The 16,141-nt window shown below is 42.3% G+C and overlaps 2 protein-coding genes across 4 annotated transcripts; one reads left to right on the top strand and one right to left on the bottom strand.

The window, feature by feature from the left end:
* Nucleotides 1–283: 283 nt before the first annotated feature.
* LOC113569039 (methyltransferase-like protein 24) lies at nucleotides 284–14,685 on the top strand. Of its 3 annotated transcripts, none has more exons than XM_035529369.1 (4): nucleotides 284–786; nucleotides 1,190–1,323; nucleotides 4,766–4,991; nucleotides 12,606–14,685. In XM_035529369.1, the coding sequence occupies exons 2-4, from the start codon at nucleotides 1,208–1,210 to the stop codon at nucleotides 12,924–12,926; spliced, it is 663 nt and encodes a 220-aa protein (XP_035385262.1). In that variant the 5' UTR covers nucleotides 284–786; nucleotides 1,190–1,207; the 3' UTR covers nucleotides 12,927–14,685. The 3 variants fall into 3 exon arrangements, with proteins under 3 accessions (XP_035385262.1, XP_035385263.1, XP_035385261.1); XM_035529370.1 differs by lacking the exon at nucleotides 284–786 and adding an exon at nucleotides 990–995; XM_035529368.1 differs by lacking the exon at nucleotides 284–786 and having other exon boundaries at nucleotides 1,066–1,323.
* cdc40 (cell division cycle 40 homolog (S. cerevisiae)) lies at nucleotides 14,525–15,800 on the bottom strand. Its single transcript, XM_035529371.1, has 2 exons — nucleotides 15,267–15,800; nucleotides 14,525–15,142 (listed from the first exon to the last, which is right to left on the bottom strand). Exons 1-2 carry the CDS (start codon nucleotides 15,569–15,571, stop codon nucleotides 14,965–14,967), a joined length of 483 nt encoding a protein of 160 aa, XP_035385264.1. The 5' UTR covers nucleotides 15,572–15,800; the 3' UTR covers nucleotides 14,525–14,964.
* Between the last annotated feature and the right edge of the window lie 341 nt (nucleotides 15,801–16,141).

A 16,141-nucleotide genomic window follows, 5' to 3' on the forward strand; every position in this document is an offset into this window, starting at 1 on the left:
GCAAGCAGAAATAGAAATAGACTGATGTCTGGCTGTTTGGGTTATCTTATCTCCAGACCTTAACATGTTTTGACTGAATGAAAGGTCTGACATTATCCCTACCAAACGGGCACATGCCCAGCTGAAGGTTTCTCTTCTTTGTTGTGTATATATAAACTATCCAGCTGATACCGATAGGCTTTGGCAAGTGGGCTTGGATCTTCAGAAACCTTTCTGTAGTCTGTATGGAGAGGTATGTCAGCTGATATGCAGATAATCAACTACGTTTTAATACATGTAAAGCTAAAGATGATGTCCCTGGCAGTTATTATTAAGGTCATAAGGTTGAGATCATTTCCTGTTAGAAATATTTGGTTGCTCATATTTCTGTAGTAGATTGTACTGATATGAACTGGAGTTTCCATTTTTTAGAGTGTGGATTATAATCACACATGTCACTTCACTGCTGTGTTCCCTTCATTGGCTCCCTATAGCTGCCAGCATCAGATTTAAAACCTTGATGCTTGCCTACAAAGCCAAAAATGGCCCAGCCCCTCCATACAATGATGTCAAAGGTCAATGCCAAATCCGTACCTTGAATACTTTGAACCACAAGTACTTGGCTTGAAATGCCATGCTTCAAGTCTCATGGAAGACAAGCATCGAAACTATTCTCTGTCCTGGTTCTCAGATGATGGAACGAACCTCTGCTGGCTGTCCGGACAGCAGAGTGCCTTGCAGTCTTCGTAGACTGAAGACCCATCTATTTGTGGAATATTTAAATGACTGCTGATCCTCCTCCTATGGGTATCATTTATTACACTGATTGTTGTCTGAGAGCTTATGTTGTTTGGGCTTCTATGCATCAGCATTGATCCCAGTATTTCAACAGCATTCTAGTTCAATGGGATCTTGAACTCTGACCTACTGTACTGTCTAAGATGCATTCTATGAATAAATGACCAAGCACTTTTGTAAGTCACTCTGGATAAGAGCATCTGCCAAATTCTATAAATGTAAATGTAAATTACACTCTATACACAATGTACTTTTACATGCTTTTTACCACTGACTTTCAGCATTTGGAGGTAAATGACTGTGGTTTAATTAAATTTGCTTAGGCTGAGTGTACAGCTCATTCATGATGCATGAAGCTTATAGTGTGTGTGTGTGCGTGTGTTTGTGTGTGCATGCACGCGTGTGTGCACAGGTGTCTTGTGAAATCGCCATGCCTCCAGCATTACAAAGAGAGGAGGCTCAGAAATCATGGGTGCTTTGTTTGGATGACAAATTCCCCAGTGCCCAGCGTCTCAACACTAAACACTGTAGAGTCTACTCTTTAAGGTAAGTTTAGCTCTTTCACACACACTCTCTCTCATACACTCTCTCTCACGCTCTCTCCCACTCCCTCTCTCTCTTACACCTTCCATCTGCTCATAGCGCCAAGCTTCTCATGCAGGAGCCTGAGGGGTTAATCCCTGTGTAGTTAGCGGTGGGGTAGGCTGGCGCAGAGTCTGACTGCCTAACGGGTCACTGTATCCTGGGTGGGGGGTTGGAGATAAGTTTGGACCTGTGTGAGTGCAGCTAGGGCAGGTGGGCTCGCTCGGGTCAGGCCCGGATCTTTGTTCGGCTTCCAAAAGTTATGGGCGAGAAACGGAACCAAGATGTCAGGTGAAAGATCAGGTAAGGAATGAGCGCTTTAGACTGCATGTGCTCACACAGCAAATTTTGAAATGAATGCTCACTACAGTCTGTACGCTGGACTACACGGTGCACACGTGCATGCATGTGCTCACCCACACACAGTGCATGCGTTCATACATGTGCACATAGATAAGATTTTTCTCAAAGGAACCCTCTTTCCTACTGTTCAAATACAGCAGAGACCTACCACTAATGAGAGAATGTGAAACCTGGTTGATGGGGGAAATGTATTTTGCAGGTCATCTAAGACTTCTTGATAGAAACTTCTTGATAGAAAGAGACATAAAAGCATTACATTTTGTAAAGGGACCAGACAAACCCCTTAAGATGATCTAAGTAATTAGCTTATAAAATTCAACTCATATGCCAGAAGACTTGGAATGCACTCAAATAAAACTTCATAAATAAAAATGTAAAAATATTTATAAAAACAAACAATAAAAATGGGCCTGAAAAAGAGGAAGTCTTTGCAGTCTTATTCATTTCATGGAAAAATGTCCCCTCATAATAATTTACACCCTTTGGTCATTCACATTGTCATGCACCCCACTGACACACAGACATAGAGCAACACACACACCCTTTTCCCACAGTTTGTCCCTATTGCTCCTGTGGTGAAGGTCATGTCTTGATCTGTTTTTTTACTGAGGACTCGCTGTAATCCTCAACTTGCAGAATCAGCAAGTGCTGTGCAGCATGAACATTAACCCCCTTTGAGAGTGTTTTTGTGTGTAAACTGCTTTGGTTCCACACTGAGTAATGGCATAACAGGGGGATGTTATGGCTTTATATGTTTGCACGTTGTTTCTCTCTCTCTCTCTCAATGTATGCACAGCCGTAAGTTAATAAGCCACATATTTGACTCTTGAAGTAATAAAATCAAACTGCATTAGCATGTGTACATGTGTGAATTTGCTTGGAATTATAGACTTCTTGATCCAAGCTCTCTTAACATTCAGAAAGATCAATAGAATTAAGTTTATGGACCAGCATGTCCCTGATTAAAAACTGCTTCCTGTGTGTAAACCGTAGAAGCATTTAAGATCAAGCCACGTTTTAAGAAAGTGACATGTTTTAAGAAAGTGACCCTACTTTGACCAAGAAAAAACACATAGCTACAGTGTTCCTGTATAACTATTTCAGTCACCACTGCGAGTTATGAATAAATGTTGAATAACACAATAAAATCCGTTTTGGCATTTCCAGTTAAATACTGGAAGTCTGCATATTGTAATGTCATGTTCTCTCAGTGGTGTTTTGATTGCTAGATCAGCAGAAAAGACAACACAAGATCCAGTGCTGGGGTATTTAAATCGAGGCTTTGTGGGTGTGACGTTGGCAGCAGAGAGGAAGCGAGAGGTGAAGTTCCAGTAACAGATTCTTTATTATTCATTCTCTCAAAGCAGCGATATCGAGTCTAGTGGCTTGTCAGGCGCGGAGTAGCTTCTCTCCAGTAGGCTCGTGTGTTTGACTACTAATGTGCAGTGCCGTCCCTCCGAAACTGTGGGTGTACAAATACGCATGCAGGTAAATGAGATGCAGGTGTCTCCTGTCAGAAGACAGGTGATTGCGAGAGGGGAAAGTGATTGACATGGTCCTGGCCTGGCAGGGGCGTGTCCCCCCCTTTAGGGGACCGGCCAACTGTGACAGTGGGGAGTAAACAATCTAAGTGCCAAAGGCCGGCACAAGCTTCCTTCTAAATTACATCTTTAAAAAAAAAAAAAAAAGCATATAGCATATTTAATAATATTTTTTCAATGCATGAAGGTTTCTTTAAAGATAAATAAAATAAAAAAACACTAAACCCGAGCTAACCTTTGACACGTCTGCTGTGAAACAAAGTCATCAGTGCAAACGTGTGTGATGTCGATTTTATGGGCTATAATTTCAGTAATTACTTGGAATATTACAAACACATAGTGAATACATAAATCTCATGTTATTGTGATATATCATTTACTCACAGTGGTGTATGTCGACAGCTCCCTGTGGTAAAGACTATGCAGACAACACTGATGAGATTAGCCAGGTCTGTAATTAGTGTGATTAGTGCCCAAGACATGAGTGTACAGCCGGGCCGGTGCAACTGCTGGGATGACTCGCTAACATGGCCTGCCCACGAGCACAGAGACAGACGAGTTTGGTGCCAGTGGCTTATGGCGTTTGTGGCAGAGATGACGGAGGTGTTGGCGGTGGTGCTGGTGTCCTTTGCGAAGGTCTGCTCTTATAGCTTCAGGCCTCAGACCTGCCCAAATTACAGCATGCAGGTCAGTGGGAGTTGTTGGATTTGTGTGTCTTGCAAGCACTCAGCTGACGTTCCATTTGTTTACCTGCACCAAGCTGATCGGTTTACATTTGATCAACAGCTAACATTACACAGCAGCTTCGTTGTGGGTTTCCCATTCAGCCAAAGCTCAGGCTGGATACCCGAAGCCCACTGTCTGAGCAAACTGTTCAAGAGCAAAGGGCCTTGAAAACTGTCCATTATGTATTCAACATTCAACGCCGTTCTTGTTCATTCCTAGAGCATGGCATGAAAAAGCATGCAGTGCCTGTTAACCCTTTTAGAGTGAGATAACACTTATACTTAATCCCAGCCAAGAAGCTGATTTGTAGGAACGGAGGCAGTGAAGCACTGGGATTCTGGCCCATCTTATAAAACTACAACAATCAGTAGATTCTGCTGGTTCCCCAGTCCGAGCTAATGTTTAATTTATACTGGAGGCAGCACAACACAAGTGCAACACGAGATCATATTTGAGCAGCCAAACACTAGAAGCCCGTGGGTCTTTTGTGCATCCAGTTGACTCGAGGGCTCCTTCAGCCGAAGGCAGAGCAGATCGGAGCGCGATCCTCTGCTGGAGTCCAGCCACGGTTCTTCCATTTCAGGTTGAACTTTGGTTCTCCCCTGCTTTGGTTATGCAGTTATTGGGCTTGTCTTTAAAAGTTGATAAATTGCTCTTTTTGCTCTTTGGAACAATTGGTAAAAAAGCTTGCCCTTGCTGCAAGAGTTCAACACTTCTTGCATAAATGTCTCTCTGTCTCTCTCTTCCTCCTCCTCTTTCTTGCTCTCCCTCTGCAGGCTGGGAGGGGAAGACCTGTGGCTGGAGAAGGCTCTGGCCACCGCTGGCTGCGAGGTTCACTGTTTCGACCCCAGCATCGGCGCGGCACACCTTCAGGACTCAGGGGTGTGGCTGCACCGGCTCTCCATTGACTGGAGGGAGCCAAACCCAGCCATCTCAGCACAGAGGCAACGCAGCAGCACCAAGAAGCTGGCCGCCATCCTCAATGACTTTGGGCACAGACAGGTGACGCCGACACCGCCGAGAGGTTTAACTTTGCAAAGCCATCAGGCCTTTTAAATGTGCAAATTGGATGCTTTGACATCTTCATAGTCAAAGAGCACTAATTAAAAGTTCCTGTAGAAACTCACTTTAGAGTTGGTGTTTTAAATGAGCCTCCTTAGCTATGCGTGTCACTGATGGCTCGTAAATGGAATTAGATTTCATATTCTGAAGTGCGATGGCATGGTTAAGCTAGACACATGTGTTACATATGTGAATAGTTTCCAAGGGTGTACTTTTTCCTGGAACAACCAAAATGACAAAAACATTGAAAATCCATAATTTGTCTCCAAATATTTTGTAAATAGTATAACAAAAAAGAGAAGACATTTCTTTGGAGCAGGAAATACTGTCATGCACACTGATACTATGGTCCCTATTTCAGTAGGCTGCTTTGTGAGACAGGGGAGGTTTGTTGAAGTGTTAGTTTGTTACATCACAGTAAACTGAAAATCACATATGCATGTGACACCCCCACAAATTTTAACATCAGACTACATAAAGTAAATCACTGCAAAAAAGATGGCTTGTGAGCCCCCATCCAAGAAGAACTCCATTAAACCTGTACGTGCATAACCATTTAAAATAACAATCTCTAAAAGTCCTGGTGATTTAAAACAAAGGGGTGGGGGTGTCTTTAAAGAGGTTACCGGCTCCTTCATCCAAGTTCGTCAACACCTGTCATTCAGTCACATGGCTCACAGCCAAATTAACCGAGGGATCACTCTCAGCAACTCACACTTCCTAAGACTTCTCACGAATTCTAGGCTCACTCTACTCTCCTAAGACGTTCCGTACGCGCACGTTTACAGTTATCCCCAAAGCCTCCAGCTCAAAGAATCGTCACCTATTACTACTACTCCCGTCCTTTGGTTACCTAATTAGAATACATCCTCCATCTTCTAAAGGACCAAGAAAATCCAGGGGAAAATAAAAATGAAATAAACTGTTTTAATGTTTGCTTTAAAAATGGGAACATACATTGCACCTCTTTAATAACTGTACAACCTTTGCTTTATGAGATAACTATGCCTACGAGTTTAGCCCACATGATATGCCCTTTCAATGTACATTCATTACTATTAGTATTACTGTTATGCTTGCAAAACGATGGGACGAACAAAGAAAGCAGCGAGTGCACTTCACACCCTGCTCTCCACACTGTGATGCAGTGCATCTCTCCTGACTCATTCTGCATTCAGTCCTGAACGCTGCGAGACACTCTCCACCGAATGGTTTATCCTTGCATATCATCACGTTATCACTTAGCAAAAACATGAGCTTTTTCGCAGTCCTGCCAGGTATACCGCGCAGGCCTGATAGCTGTCTGCTTAGCAAATTACAGTTGTATGTACGGAGTCTGAAAACGAGGTCGTGTTAGTTCTGTGCCCTATGAATACTGGAAACGTTTCAGACCCAGTTGTTTTAATGAATTGCTGACCCATATTTAAAGCATAGGCCACCATGTCATGTCACAGCTCGAGCCAAGAACTTCAGTACTGGTGCCACGTCCTCACTTGGCGCAGTGATGCGCTTGTATTGCACTACATCACAGCGACAGCGCTGTCAAATGCCCACAGTCAGTGGGGTGTGCAATGATCTCACAGTTGACATATTACAACGCCCATCTCATCAGTCAACGTCTTTCTCAACTTCGCTCTGACAGAAAGAACTATATCCCCACCCCCACCCCTTTATCAAAATGATAATTGCTTCGTATTTATGCACCATATCCCAAGATGCCAGGCTTTTTTTGACGCTCTCATATATCACTCTCCCACCTTCTGGCGCTGTGAGTTTAATCATTGCAAATTAAATTCAGGCCTTCACTGAAAAGCCTACAAACCACGCTCTGGTGCGTAGCATCAGCAAGTCGATGCTTTATACGCTATCGATTAAGCTTCGTGGCCCAGGTGGAAAGCGTTCCAGTAATACGGTGCTCTCCAGAGTTATTGACACCCTTGGTAAAAACAGCAAAACCTCTTGTGAAAGATGTTTCTTGTTTTATCGTCTTAATTCAAAGGAAAGAAAAAAATAGAGACAATCTCTGGGGACTCTCTTCTTTAGCGCAACTCAGAGGTTTTCAGTGGGGTTTAGGATGCTTCTGTGGACGCTTTGGCTTCTGAAGCTTCTGTGGTCACTTAACCATTTCTGTATGAATTTGGAAGTCTGCTCTGGATTCCAGTCACATTAAAAGATAACAACTATCACCTATTCCTAGCTTATCTTTTCTGGGATAAAAGGTTTCATCAAAGTTTCAATGATGTTTACTGAACAGAGCAAATCATTTATTGGTATAGATATTTTAGACACATAGTGTCCTCAGGATTTAATCTGCTTTTACAGTTTTCCACCTGTGATCCATGGAGGAAGTTTCACCTCTTTACTGTGGAGGCAAAATATACTTGTTCTTCCCAGCAGTTTTAGCTCGTTTCAAATTTTCCTAATCATTCTCCTAATAGTGAATATAGTATAGTGGACATAGTAATAGTATTTTCAGGGAGTGGCATTATTTCTTACAGCTTTTGTCTCATCTGATTGATTAAGGTCATTAATATTTAATACCATTTGTATATTCTCTAATGTTGATGGGTGATGAAAGGTATCTGGCTTGTGTGTTGCTAGATAATTACACCCAATGAAATAGGAACTCATGCAAGATGACTTAGGAGTTCCTGTAGACTCAGGAGTGCTTACAAAAAGGTCAAAGGTCAAATGTGAATGTAAATATTTGTCAGCTTTTGCTTATAAGAATATATAGAACAATGACATATTTTTAAGGAGAAAATACCTGAATAACTTGAATGAAGGGTTCGATTTCTCTATTATCCATATAAGATGATAAACAAAGAGACATTTTCTCACATGCCTTTTTGCTTGCCTTAATCCTAGACAAGGAAAAAATGTGATAAGTCAAAAGGTGCTAATATTCTTTAAGACAGACGTTTCAATAATAATAGACCATTCTGTTTAGCTGAACATGGACACAGGGTAAATGAAGATAAATATGCAAGCACATATACTTTCCACCCCCTTCATTAGTGACATTTATTTATAAGAAACACTGTGTGCAGTTAGATGCTGTTAGCCCTTCTGTTTCTGTGCAGTTTGTGTTTGTAACCCTCAAACTCACTGGGAGGTTTCTGACCACAGGACGACCTGTTACCTGGATGTTTTCGGGGGCAAACCACTCTAAACCCATGGAGGAAGCTGACACATGGAAAAACTACAGTGCCTGATGCAATCATACTGGCACAACACCCACAGCCCTGCCACCACCGGTGTCAGCGACTCTTTGAAAATGTCCCACTACCCAAATAACTTCCTGTCAGAAACTGACCACAGGTGACTGGGATAGTGTGTGGCTGACATATAGTGCATGACAAGAGACTACAGACTGTAAAGGTACACCTATAAAACACATCTATAATAGTCAAATGTATTTATAACAGTCACAAAGCAGCTTACAAATGAGTCCAAGCACCCAGTGAGCAAGCCAAGGGTGCCACTGGCAAAGAAAAAACTCCCTGGAGGATGAGGAACAAATCTTGAGAGGAACCAAGACTCAAAGGGGGGGCCCATTCTCCTCTGGCTGAAAGTGGTCACCACAATAGTAACAATAGAGACAATAAGGAGCATAAAAAGTAGTGAAGGGGGAAAAAATGATATATAAATAAATAAATAATGAAATGACATGTTTTCCAGAAGCCCTAGTCCGGTCCCGATGGGTGTGCATGTCCAAAACCCATCCCGCACGAGAACGTCCATCAAGAGCAACTGAGTAGTTGGCTGGGTGGAGGTGTGGTGGGCTACCGCTGGGGACATCAGGGGGTGGTGGGAGGAGCCATGGCAGCTGAGACGGGTTGAGGCTCAGTAACATCATGACATCGGCGGTAGGTGTACTTCGGCAGAAGGAGAGAATAGATTATTAGGCATGTCCAGGAACATGATGTGTAAATTAGGGAACTATAATGTGCAAAGATGGACTCCAGCAGATCTGTCTGTGGCAGCATAGCTACAAGAAGGGAGCCAGAAAGGAACCACAGGCACGAGGCCACCCTCGTAAAAAGGGTCCAGCACTGAGTAGAGGTGCAGGCAGGTGTTTCTGATAAAGTAGGAGGGTGAATGTGTTTCAGGTTCAGGCATATACTGTATATATCATACTGTAATTCACAGATGATGCAAAAAGGATTAAATTAGAGCCTGTTCAAAACACACTTAGGAAACACACCTGGCAATTCATAAAACTGTGCATGACTCTGGCTCTCCAGTGTGGAGTTGGGCACCCTGGTTTAGAGATGTCCTTACTGCTCCAAGAACATAATAGAAAAATTAAACATGAATAAACAGTAAAAACAGTCAAATTTATAATACGTTTAAATGGAGCTCACCTTTATTCAAATAGAAACTAGTTAGGTGGGATATTTGTCCCTCCTTTTTCTTTTTCAGTGCCCTAGTTTTATTTTCTTGTGGGAAGGCATGATGGCAATTAGGGAATTAACTACAATTAGTGACATTTAAACAAATCCATTTGCTGATCCATTTGCACTTCTGATTAGGGAGATAAGCCACTGGGCTTCCATTATATATATGGATGGAAAGTTCAGACTTTTAAGCCACTTATTTTGCCAAATCTTATTTACATAAATTAAATTTTCTAGAAACTACATAAATTGTTGAGGACTGGAGTACCTTTGAGGTCATCCAAAGCAATACTGTTCTGATGATGGCTTATAATTTGGTGTTTTTAAATGGCAAACAGTTTCTCATTTAAGATGACAGTATTATGTAATCATTACTCCTTAGCATTTATAACATGAAATGTTAGCAGCTTTATAGTGCTATATGGTTTATAGTTTTTTCTTTTGTAAAGCATCTTTGTGTAACTGTTTTATTATTTCAGTTCTACATTTTGTTTTTTAATGGTCGCTGTGGAGTTTTTCAGAAGTAGGTCTATGTATCTTCCTTGTGTTGACAGGACTCAAATTCACCCTCCAATTTCCATACCGAGAGTTTCTGTTGCTGGCTTATCTTAGTCATTCTTCTGACTAAGAAGAATAATTACCATAATTAGTGTTTCATCCCTATTACCGCAAAGTCCATAATTGAATTTAAAGCAGAGGTTGAAAATTCATGTCCTGAAGCCAAAACTATTAAACTTTGAACTGAGGTTTTGTCCTGGAAAATGGCCTGTATTGTTTGCTCAGAACTATGAGCCACTTATCACACTAAGAATGCTGAAAAACAGGTGCTGGGGTTAGGGTTCCAAGTTCAGAAGTGCACACTCTGTGAACCATCTCAAGAAAGGTCTTCTGGGGGAAACCACATTTATTGAGGGAAATCTGATTTAGCACAGGAGACCATGCTGGGAGTTTAATTTACCTCAGATGTTTAAGCTTTTATTTACAGCATTTATCTGATGCTTTTATCCAAAGCAACTTATGATTATGACTGAGTACATTGAAGGGTTAAGGGCTTTGCTCAGGGGCCCAACAGTGGCAACTTGGCAGTGGTGGGGCTTAAACCAACAACCTTCCAATTACAAGTCAAGTACCTTAACCACTGAGCTACCACTGCCCAGTGGTACCACTAAACAATTTTAAGATAGTTGCCTAGATCTAGCTTTTTTGTAAACCAATCATTTCTAAATTCATTATAAAGTGTTCATCATTTGTAACCAAAGCATGCTTCCTTTTTGTCAAGAGGAACATAGAACTACATTTAAAATCAATGGACTACCTTCAATATACACTGAGTGCTTAAAACCACTTATAGGGAAAATGAATAACATTGATATATCCCATCCCTTTGGCATCTGTCAAGGATCTTGATGTTGATGTGCTGGAAGCAGGAAAATGAGCAACCAATAGGAACTATAGGACATTGACAATTGTGATGCCTAGTTTGGGTCAGAGCACCTCAAAATTGCAGGTCTTGTGGGGTGTTCCCAGAATGAAATGATTAGTACCTACCAAAATTACTACTTTGGACAGAGGTCCTTCATCGGCTATGCAAGCGCTTAGAAATTAATAGTAGGAGGAACCTGTTTCTATATGAAAAAGTAGATGTTTAAATCATAACATTCATTCCAATGGGTTCTAAAGAGTGTATACTACTACTACTATTAATAATAATAAAAATAATAATAATAATAATAATAATAATAATAATAATAATAATAATATACCTTCTCATGTTGAAGATGGCATGTGTGAAAAAATTAGGAAGTAGCAGATCTTCATGTTTTTTTTTCCCCTCATATACACACATTGATGAGAGTGTAATTAAAGCTAGATCATTAATGTCCCACCCAAGGGCTGCATTCCCAAATGGCTTCTTTAGTGTTCCCTAAATGTTAATTAGCCAGCATGAAACACCCCATTCCTGTCCAACTGAACAAGTGCAGACAAAGCTGGAGTTTGAGAAAAAAAGAAAAAGACATTGAATTTCTCATTTCATTCAGGTCATCAGGGGTTTGATAATTAGTCGACAAATTAAAAGCACAACATGGTGCCTGTGGTGGCGAGAACCCTTTTCAGGTGTAATATACAAACTTATCTGCTTATACTTAAATAACAAAAACAGGTGGAACACTAGGGACCTTTTAATTTATTCAAGTGGTCAAGAAGATGTATTAATTTTTCAATGCAGGATATAATAAAGAACTTGTGCTTTAATTATTAAAATGGGCAGGCAGCCAAAAGAGAAAGTCCTTTGACCCCATCACTTTAATAAACATTGAGTCAGGGTGTAAAAGCAGCAGCAACGTACTGGAAGAACTCAGAATGCAATCATTTACACAATTGTTTCTGTGTAGAGAGATTAATGTAAAAAAAACCCAACAATCTGGACTGAGGACCCAAGTTTAACTGGCTCAGACAGCTTCTACGACTGCGGACAATATGAGCCATTGTCTTAGAACTGGACTAGCGAGTGTTCTAGATGGACACAAGCTGGAGAAAGAAGGAATGCACCTCAATTCATGTGTGTGTTTGAAACACCCTTCTCGAGTTCACAGTTAATTTGAAAACTTACCCTTTGATAACTGACATCTGGAGACATCCACATGGAGAGCTATCACACTCCCGTCCATGATTTCGATAAAAAATAGTGAGACGATGCATGAAAACGTCTATACGTGGTCTGATGCAAATTTACATAGCTTATCTAACTGATAAATGCTAATGAGCTGCTGCACACCAATATTAGGAAATAAAGAATAGCTGTGATTATAGAGATCACCCCCTACTGGTAACAAAAGCCTACAGTGTCTTGTTAGGTGTCAATTCAATTCAGTTATTAAAAGCGTACTCATGGAGCCAGAGCTCCCCAATGAAAGGAAATGAGCCAAGTGTAACAATTGGGCTTCACTCAGGCAGCAGCAGGCTAAACCTTTTTAATGAAAGTCCTGAATGCATGAGAAATAATGAGGCAAGGGATATCAGCTGTCGAAGTTTAGCTGTTCTTTGTCTGGTTTCCTACCAACAGTCAGACAAAAGAATCATATGCAGTGCGATTGTTAGTCCACGAGGAATCACTGATGAAGTGAATGCTTGTTTGCATGCTTTCTCCTCACAGGTGGATGTGCTGAAGGTAGACATGGAGAGTGCGGAATGGAAGATTCTAGAGAATCTGGTCCTGGAAGGAGTTTTGCATTCTGTAGGCCTCCTGCTTCTTGAGGTCCATCTGCATTGGGCAGGGTTCGAGGTGGGCGGGGACGAGCCAAACGTGGTGCGCTATTGGTTTAGCCTGCTGAGAGAGCTTGAGCGTGCACATTTCAGTCTCTACCACAGCTACAGTGTCCCCGCAAAGCCACGCCTCTTTCTTCAGAGGAACCTACACAACACAAGCAGCACTTATATACTGGGGTGGGTCAACACACGTTACGCTCCGCAGTGAGATCGACTTGCCTGGCACGAATTTGAATTAAGGGGAACATTGTTCAGAAGGGCATGGCAGCTGTGCTGACCAAAGTAAACTTTGAGGCCAAAAGTTGCAACCGGATGTACTCAGATTTGACAGTTTGGCCTGTTCACTGTAGTGCTGTTTTCATATGGCAGAGCTGCCTCGTCCTTTGTAGGGAAAAAGATGAGGGCGGGGGGGCTATAATTGCTTCTAAGCACTCAGCAGCATTTTATGTAAAGGTCATATTATTTCCAGAGGTCAGCTACGCAGTTAGAAAAGCTTCCGCGGGAGAGAGCCCATCTACTGGTCAGGCGTTTGACCCTTCGCCTCTTATGGGAAGAATCTGGTCCGAGAACGATGACCCTTCATTCTGGGAGACACGGGGTGAGCTAGTCTTGGTTGGCGGGCAAATGAACAGGCTCAAAAAAAAGAAGTAATGAGGTTGGAATAGAGCTCCAGGCAGGAAAAGAGCTCAAACCGAACACAGCAGACTAGTTTTGCTCTCTGGTATGCTCAAAATCTAAGAGACGCACAACTGACTAGAGTGGTCCTGCGATTTAAGAAGGTTGGTCAGAAAGCATAGGAGAATGAGCCCCTGGGCTGTCGACGCAGACTGCTTGGGAAAATGTTCCCTCCTCCCTCATCCTTGGGAAGAATTTTTTTTTTGTATCGTCACCATCAACACATAAAGCTTCACCGAAATATTAGCTGACTACGTAGAAATGGTTTGACAGAATACAGCGACGTGATGAATTATGGATGAGACCCAGGAAGTTGACTTCCCTCGCACATGCATGCGTGCGAGGGAGACATAAGCCGTGCTTACTTAAGCACGTTCGTGTGCTTCGGCTTTCAGTACTATGGTCTCCTATGTGTAAAAACAAAACAAAAAAACTAGAAACCAGACTTTCACACTTACAAAGTGGTCTCCCCCCTTGTAAGCCAAATGCCTGGTTATATAGCTTCCAACAAGGCATCTGCTCCTCATTGAAGCCAGAATTTTGGGCATTTAATTAAACCAAACAAGCGAGTAAATGAACTGCACTCACAGGGAACGAAAGTGGCATAAGAAAGGAGCGCAAAATAAAGGCTTTGCATTAGCAGTCTCACCTTGATGACTCCTCTTGTTCAAAGATAAACAAACAATCAATAAATAATCATCTGACTCTGGTGCACAAAGTACGCTCGCCGTTCAAAGGAAATGTGACTTGTCTTTGAGAATCAGGCATGTTTATTATCAAAAGGAAGCAACGGAGTTTGTCACTGCGTCAGGAGATTCATGACACGAGGCGGATTAGTGCCACCCAACCCCGTGTGTTATTAGTCTGCTTTTGGCTTTGTGTTGGCTGTTTGCTCCATCACTTTGTTTAAAGGCCATAGTGAACTGCCAAATGTCTTCCAGAAAAATTATTTATAGCACTTTCAGCCTGCTTGGAAACAAAGATGTTTTGTACACATTTGTCCCATTTCAGATGATTAGCCCATACAACGTAGTCAGAGGATAGAGACAACTTGCATTAAATATACAAATGAGAACCCCTTGTGCTGTGTCAGCCATGTCTGATTCTGATCACCAGTGATACCAAACAGACTGATGTACAAAAGGTTTTATTACACTCAGAAACGGATGTCTCACGCTGAACTGAAGTGTTGATATGCACGGCTTTAGCAGTGGATGACTCCTTAATAATGAAATGAAAATATAGAATCGAATTTAAAAGGCCGATGTTGGGGGGGGGGGGGGGGCCTTTTAGACTAGAAATCTGGACTGGATGCCAGTCCATAAACTTCAGTCTTCACACACAGCACTGAGCAAAGCCTAGAATATAAAATACATCAGTGAAACAGGCAAGGGTTGGAGGTACTGAGGCCACTCTCTACTAAGGGAGCACACGATAAAAGCTGCTCAGCTGAGCAAAGACCATGGTGGGGGCGGGGGTTTAAATGGAGCAATCTGACGTCTCCTCCCTCTGCTGTTCAGGCTCACTCTTCCACTGTCTCTTCCCCCTTCCTTTTCCCCCCTCTTGTCTTGTTAGTCCCAGAGTTTGATTTGTCCGTCCCAGCCGCAGGTGATGACCTTGGAGGTCTCGTGGGGGTGCCAGAGGGCGCTGATGCACACCTTGTCGTGTGCCTTGATTCGGTGGTACAGCTTGGTGGTCTTCCAGTCCCATATGTTCAGCTTCCCATCAGCATCACCAGACACCACATAACTACAGTTGGGGGCGATGAGACAAGCACATTATGGTAACACAGCACAATGATACTGTGTCCACTATAGAGTTACTGTAGATCCATTACTGGAAAGAGAGTCATGTGACTGAGGACAGCACTTACCTCATATCGGGAGAGAAGTCCACCTGGCAGGCATACCCGGCCACCATGTGGCCCTTGAAGACTTTCTTCTTGTTGAGCCTGAACCGATTCTGGGCTCCGAATATCAGGATCTGATTATCCATGGACTGACAGGCTAGCCATTTGCCTACAAGAAAGCAAGCAGACATACAGATAAAGATATCTAGTTCAAAACTGTGCAATGGTGAATTAAACTTTGTAATGGTAGCAGGGCTGTTTCTAAAGCCAGCTGAGTATCTGATGTGCCAGCCCGTTAGATCTGTCCTCATTTTGCTCTCCTTTTTCATGCTACTTGCATTTCCTACGAGCGCAGTTCGTTTATTCGTTTCTTGTAATTAAATGTTCAGAAAAGTCTGCCCACGTGAAGAGGAATGCAAGGGCATGTAAACAGATCAGCATACAAAATCCCCCTCAAAAGAGAACAAGCATGTGTGAAGGAGCAGATACACATGGCTGTCAGCGTGATCAAAGGTGGCGTTTGCCACTGAAGTAGCGATCCCTTTGATCAGCTCGAGTGCACGCTCAAGTTCGCACTCGAGTGTGTACTCGAGCCGCAAAACAGCCGCTTTTCACCCATCAAGCGCTCTTCGGGAGGCGGCTCCCCACTCAGTCTGCATGAGGCCCACATTAGGCCCACTGCATAGTCAGTTAAAACTTGCACTCATTGGCTCCCCCTAATGGTGTACAGGCCCAAGGCCTTCAATGCAAGGAAAACAGAAATTGACAACAAAAGAAAATAGACTGTAATATATATATATATATTATATAAATAAGCATTTATAAGGCTATTTACTCGTTAGCAGGAGAAAAAAAAAAAGAAAGAATAAGGAAGAGAAAGAAGTGAGGAAGAGTTCATT

Source organism: Electrophorus electricus, chromosome 8, assembly GCF_013358815.1.
Source record: "Electrophorus electricus isolate fEleEle1 chromosome 8, fEleEle1.pri, whole genome shotgun sequence".
Classification (NCBI taxonomy): Eukaryota; Metazoa; Chordata; class Actinopteri; order Gymnotiformes; family Gymnotidae; genus Electrophorus; species Electrophorus electricus.

Excerpts from the sequence above, each read along its gene's own strand:
- LOC113569039 (XM_035529368.1), top strand. The coding sequence starts at position 1,121 with ATGATGCATGAAGCTTATAGTGTGTGTGTGTGCGTGTGTTTGTGTGTG. Across the intron at positions 1,324-4,765 it reads TGTAGAGTCTACTCTTTAAG|GCTGGGAGGGGAAGACCTGT; the intron begins GTAAGTTTAGCT and ends CTCCCTCTGCAG. Across the intron at positions 4,992-12,605 it reads ATGACTTTGGGCACAGACAG|GTGGATGTGCTGAAGGTAGA; the intron begins GTGACGCCGACA and ends TTCTCCTCACAG.
- cdc40 (XM_035529371.1), bottom strand. The coding sequence starts at position 15,571 with ATGAAAAAGGAGAGCAAAATGAGGACAGATCTAACGGGCTGGCACATC. Across the intron at positions 15,143-15,266 it reads GACTTCTCTCCCGATATGAG|TTATGTGGTGTCTGGTGATG; the intron begins GTAAGTGCTGTC and ends CCCCAACTGTAG.